Source organism: Lipotes vexillifer, unplaced genomic scaffold, assembly GCF_000442215.2.
Source record: "Lipotes vexillifer unplaced genomic scaffold, Lipotes_vexillifer_v1.1 scaffold1129, whole genome shotgun sequence".
NCBI classification, from domain to species: Eukaryota; Metazoa; Chordata; class Mammalia; order Artiodactyla; family Lipotidae; genus Lipotes; species Lipotes vexillifer.
The window spans coordinates 2,476,715-2,482,811 of record NW_006789022.1 but is presented as its reverse complement, the minus strand read 5'-3'; the positions used below and the strand labels follow the sequence as shown (position 1 = coordinate 2,482,811).

The 6,097-nt window shown below is 57.8% G+C and overlaps 1 protein-coding gene across 1 annotated transcript in view; it reads left to right on the top strand.

Moving 5' to 3' along the window:
• Positions 1 to 285: 285 nt before the first annotated feature.
• OTUB1 (OTU deubiquitinase, ubiquitin aldehyde binding 1) overlaps positions 286 to 6,097 on the top strand; it is an 8,414-nt gene continuing 2,602 nt past the window's right edge. Inside the window, exons 1-3 of the mRNA XM_007462088.1 lie at positions 286 to 424; positions 2,073 to 2,134; positions 2,373 to 2,471. Of these exons, the coding sequence (XP_007462150.1) occupies positions 367 to 424; positions 2,073 to 2,134; positions 2,373 to 2,471 (219 nt within the window). The 5' untranslated portion in view covers positions 286 to 366. The remainder of the gene's footprint in view (positions 425 to 2,072; positions 2,135 to 2,372; positions 2,472 to 6,097) is intronic.

Below are 6,097 nucleotides of genomic sequence, written 5' to 3'. Positions count from 1 at the left end.
GAATGTTGCCTTGCGTGATTTTAATTTCATCTTCCTGCTTATCTCAATAACACAATCCGCGCTTCAAACTCCAGTGAAAAGAAAACTGAAGTGGCCCCAGGAGACTCTTATCACCACCCGGGACCTTGGGAGTCTGGGAAGATGGAGCCGAGCGAGTGTGCTGGTGGAGGGTGGGCGGGGACTACCTTCCCTTTAACCTACTTCCGCGGCGGCCCCACCGGACTGTGTCAGCCCCTCAGGTGACGGCGCCCGAGGGTATCCCGTTGCTAGGGGCGTTACCAAGGAGGGGCCACGAGGAGGGGCTCTCTTCCGGGAGGAGGGCAACTGGTAACCCGGAAGCGGTCGGCAGTGCGGCGCTGTTTAAAGATGGCGGCGGAGGAACCTCAGCAGCAGAAGCAGGAGCCGCTTGGCAGCGACTCGGAAGGTGCCGACCGGGGGAGGGCCGTCCGGCCTGGGCTAGCGGGGGCGATGCTGGATGGCCGGCTCCCGAGGAGAGGCCAGGGGTGGGGCGGCCGGTGGCGAAGCGCGCGGACGGTCCCTTCCTCCGCCGCCTCCCCCCCCCTCCCCCTCACAATGGAAGGAGCCTCTGTCGCGACCCCCGGCCGGGCGGGCGGGCGGGCGAGCGAGCGGGGCGGGCCCACGGCCTCGGCTCTTCTCCCTCGCTCGCTCCCGGGGCGGGGTCTAGGCCGCCCCGCCCAGTGCCCAGCCCCCTCCGTGCCGGGGCCGGGCGCCGGGCTCCCGGGTCCTCAGCTCTCCCGGCCCGGTCCTTGCAGTCAGCCCCGGGCGTCCTCCGGGCCCGGCTGTCCGCCTTCTCCAGAGCAGACCGAGCCCGGAGGAGCGTCGAATTACGCCGGGCTGCGGAGCACAAAGGACTGGGTGGGCCGCTGGGGATGCTGCGGGCGGCCCGCGGTTGTGAGCGGCCGCAGGTGTGTACCCCTGAGGGCAGCAGCCTTCGTTTCCGGTAGAGCCCCCTCTTCTGGCTTTGCAGCCTCTTTCCGCCTGTCTAGGCATTGTTTTCTTAGACCCCTGAAGAGTTGGACCTTTCAGAACCATCCCACCCTCTTCTTTTCACCCCTGAGTTAGACGCGGGGACTGAGTAGGTCACTAGGGTGGGAGGGACAGCCTTGTTGCAGGGCAGCATAGGGGTTGGGTGGAGGCCCAGCTGAGGATCCGGGATGCTCAAGGTCAGAAGGATTGGCCTTAAAAATCATTCAGCACCCACCTCCCATTCTAATCGCACACTTGTGGGACTGAGCTTTCGGAGACCCACCCCCTAGAAGGGACTTGTTCAGGATCATGTAAGTTAAGAAAGAGCCAGGGCCAGGATTCAGATCTCCTGGCTCCTCACCAGTGGCTGCTCAGAGCGGGGCCCACAGGGTGGACCTGCCCAACTCACTGATGAGTATTTAACACTGTGCATCTAAGGTAGCACCTCCTCATGACACTTTAGTGAAGGAGGAAGGTGGTGGTATTAGTCCCTGTTCACAGCTGAGGATAAGCCTCTGCAGTGAGGTAGCAGAGGAGGGTTATTGTGGTGAAGAGTGCAGGCTTTGAAATTAGACAAACCTGGGTTTGACCACAGGTCTTAGACCTTGGGCAGATTACTTCACCCGTCTGCATTTGTTTATCTGTAAAATGGGCACATTAAGAATACCCGGGATGGCAGGTGGAGGAAGGGTGTGATTGAGTAAAGTGCAGGCTCACAGGAAGCTCTCATCCAGCCCAAGACTCTGCCTCCTCATCTTTCTTTCCTCAAGAGACCCTGCCTGGCTCCAGAGCATTCCCGGGCTGCTGGAAAGTGATGTTAGAAAGCAGGGGAAAGGGTTTGTTAGAGCTTTAAGAGTGTACCTTGGGGGTGATCACCTTGGCCTCCTCACTTTAAAGATGAGAAAACTAAGGCCCAGGAAAGGAAGGGACTTTGCCAAGATCACACAGTTGGGGTGGAGCAGGGTGTGACGCAGGCTTCCAGATTCCAAGTCTGCTTTCCTCACCTGCTCTTGTCCTCCGCCCAGCTGCCTGGAGTGGGGATAGCCAGGGCCCACTGTATTCCTTGGTCTTCTTCCTTCTTCCAGGTGTTAACTGTCTTGCCTACGATGAAGCCATCATGGCTCAGCAGGACCGAATTCAGCAAGAGGTGAGGGGCTGTGGCCAGCGGCCCTACTTTGGGGATGCATAGGGTGGACCTGAGGCCTGTGATTATCTCTACTTTGGAAGCCCCCTCCTCTCCAGGCTGAGCTAGGTACTAGATACCTTTATGGGGCGGTGGTCACTGTGCCACTGGGCTCAGCAGCTCTCATTTAGGTGTTCTGGCTGATAGGTGTGGGTCACTCCGTTCACCTATCAGAACATGATGGATTTCCTACCCTCTGCAGATTGCTGTGCAGAACCCTCTGGTCTCAGAGCGGCTGGAGCTCTCTGTCCTATACAAAGAGTATGCTGAGGATGACAACATCTATCAACAGAAGATCAAGGTGGGAGCCTGGCTGAGGGGGCAGGGAGAGCTCTCGGGTAGGGACAGGGCGGGAGCGTGCCTGTTTTAGACCTGCTTCTCGCTGGGTCTGGCCTCAGAGAGGGTAGGATGTTGGGGGAGCCCTCTGGTTCATAAGCATGCAGACTCTGGAACCAAAAAGACCTCGATTCACATCCTGACTGCCACACAGAAGCTGTATCCTCAGCTGCTCCTTCGTTGTCTCTGAGCGTGGGGTCTTCATCTGTGAAATCAGGATGATGAAAGCATCTGCCTACAGGGTGGTTGTGAGGTTGAGGGAGATGATGCCTGTGGGGCCTGGTGCAGGCTGCGGGGAGCTGACGCTTTCAGTGCTCGCAGTGGGGCTGAGAGGGCTGGGGCCAGCTGCGGGATGAGGGTGGCAGCGGGGACACGTCTTGCATCCTGCTTCCGGGATGTGTGGAGAGGTAGGCAGCAGTGGGGAAAAGGGGCCTACAGACCTTTGTGCAAGGCCCTGCTGCATCACTTACCAACAGGTAAGTCCTTTAACCACTCACTTCCTTCTCTGTGAGCTGGGAGTTTGAAACACGACAGTGAGTATGTGTAAACTGTCTAATCGGCACAGCCTAAGGGTTTAGTATTTTTTATTTTAAAATTTTATTTACTTATTTATTTATTTTGGGCTGCGTTGGATCTTCGTTGCTGTGTACAGGCCTTCTCTAGTTGCGGCGAGCGGGGGCTACTCTTTGTTGCGGTGTGTGAGCTTCTTGTGGTGGCTTCTCTTGTTGCGGAGTGTGGGCTCTAGCCATGCGGGCTTCAGTAGTTGTGGCTCGCGGGCTCTAGAGCACAGGCTCAGTAGTTGTGGTGCACGGGCTTAGTTGCTCTGCGGCATGTGGGATTTTCCTGGACCAGGGCTAGAACCCGTGTCCCCTGCATTGGCAGGCGGGTTCTTAACCACTGCACCACCAGGGAAGTCCCAGGTTTAGTACATATTACTCCTCCCCACTCTCCCCCAAAGATCAGAGATGCTTAGAACCTTCCACCTGAAGGGAGGGACCTTTGGGGTTAGCCATTTCAGGGGCCAGTCAGGTAACCCAGGTGATTGAAGGTGGCCGGGTCAGGTGGTGAACAGCCACGCCACAGCTCGGGTCAGCCAGTAGCAGGCAGTAGAAGCTCATGGGGCGGATGGGAGTATCCATGCCTGTCACTCCATCAGTGCTTCCAAGACAAACCAGAGGTTATTTTGTTGTAAAATCTCCAGACTCCTAATAGTTGGCAGCTTATTCAGATTTAAAATGTGTGGGCCAAACAATGCACACAGATCACCTCTGTGTGGCCTGTGGTCTCCTCTGACCCCTTGCTCAGGGTGTTTATGGTTTACCCAAGAGGCCTGTAGAGAGAGGAAAGCACGGGCTCTGGGGCCTGATAGATCTGGGTTTGAGTCCTGGCTTCACGCCTTCTGTGTGATCTTGGGCAGCACCCTGGGAGGAGGAGGGTGGGTGCTAGCCCGCCGCAAAGGGCCCGGCAAAGAGTAAGTGCTCAGGACGACTCTGGCAGCTGTTCTGGTGGCGGCAGTGATCTGGGCTCTTTGTGCACATCTTGCCCCGTTCATTTAACATTTCTGAGCACATACTGTGGGCCAGGCACTGTTGTAGGTGCTGGAGATAGAGTGATGACTACAGCTGTCAACTCCCGCCCTCAAGGTGATGGTTCATAGTGGAAAGACAGCCATTAAATGAGAGGTAACCCTAATGTATGTCAGAGGTGGTAGGTGCTGTGAAGAAAAGTGAAGCGGGACGAGGAGATCAGGAGTGGGAGGGTTTGCGGTTTTATTTTTTTTTATTTTAATTTTTTATAAACGTATTTATTTATTTATTTATTACTGTGTTGGATCTTTGTTGCTGTGCGCAGGCTTTCTCTAGTTGCTGCAAGTGGGGGCTACTCTTTGTTGTAGTACGTTTGCTTCTCATTGTGGTGGCTTCTCTTGTTGCAGAGCTCTAGGCATGTGGGCTTCAGTAGTTGTGGGCTTGGGCTCAGTAGTTGTGGCTCGCAGGCGGGCTTAGTTGCTCCGTGGCATGTGGGAGCTTCCCGGACCAGGGCTCGAACCCACGTCCCCTGCATTGGCAGGTGGATTCTTAAGCACTGCGCCACCAGGGAAGTCCCTGGGTTTGTGGTTTTAAATTTGGGGGTGTGTGAGTAATGAACTGAGAGGCAAGGGAGCAAGCTGGCTTGGACGGCTGGGCAGAGCTGGGTGGGGGCCAGTGTGGCCGGAGCAGAGTGGGTAGGAGATGCGGGGGTTGGAGCCGAGAAAGGACTCGGAGGGAGCTGAGTATTTAATGGGTTTCTCCGGTCGATGGTGGCCTGGGTGGGGATAGACTGAGCAGTGAGGTGGAGGCAGGGAGACCTGTGCGGAGGCTTGTGCAATAAAACCGGCCGGAGATGGAGGGACAGCCAGGGCGGCTGAGTGGCCCAGGTGAGAAGCGGACGCGGGCACAGCCCAAAGGGTCTGCTGCTGGGTTGGATGGGGTGTGAGGGTGGAGTCGGCAGTGGCTGGGAGGTTTTGGCTCCGCAGCTGAAAGGTGGAGGGCGGGCAGTTGAGGGGAGGCCGGGAGGAGGTCAGGAGCCGCCTGTTGGCTGGGTGGGTCTGAGGCGGTGGAGGTGAGGCAGTTGGGTGTGAGTTGAAGTTGGAGTTGAGGGCCAAGCAGGGGGCGGGTGAAGAGTTACGTTTAAATCCCATGAGCCGTGAGGTCAGGAGAGCGAGTAGAGCGGACGCTGAAGCTGCCCCAGGCTTGAGCAGGTTGTGCTGTTCACATGGCAGGGGCTGTGGATGGCCTGTGGCGTGGTTGTCTTCTGGCAGGTGACACGTGGGCTCTTGAGGAAGGGTGTGCTGTGGTTTGGTGGCGGCCATGACCGCCACAGGTTAGATGAGGAGGGGCAGCGGTGAGGTTGGAGGACATGGAGAGGGTGGGCCCGGCAGCACGTGAAGGGGGGACGCAAGTGGGGCGGGTGCGTCACCACACAGTGGATGCAGGCGGACGCTGCTGAGCAGCTGGTCTGGGGAGGAGTGGGTTCGACCTTAGGGCTTAGGAGGCCATCCGTGACCTTCACTAGAGTAAAAGCCTGCTGGGATGGAGTTCACAGCAGAAGAGAAATGGAGACAGTGGGCACAGATGGCTTCACTAGAAGCCCTACAGGAAAGCAGAGAAATTGGGTGGTAGCTGGGAAGGAATTCACGGGAAGCAGAGCGTTTTTTCCGAAGGGAGAACTGGTCTTGGGTTTATATGCTGATGGGTCTAAACGTGTCGGGAGAGAGAAATTGATGATGCGGGTGGAGAGGGGAGACTTCCTGGAATGGTGACCTGAATCCAAGAGAGGGGTGGCTCTGGTGGCCGCCTCAGACCCTCCGAGGATAGAGGCCGTGGGTGGGTGTTCTGCGGGGGCCGAGGGCCCTCAGCCGGAGAGGAAGCAGGGTCATCGGGAAGGTGACTGGGGGGGGGGCTTCAGGAGAACGGAGAAGGTATGAGAGAGGAGAAGGGGAGGGGCCCAGGCCAGGGGAGTGAGGCCTGTTTGCCAGGCAGGTAGGCGCGTGGGCGCGCGCGCGCACACACACCGCCACCGCCACCCCCACCCTCCCCCTCCCCCGCCCCCTCA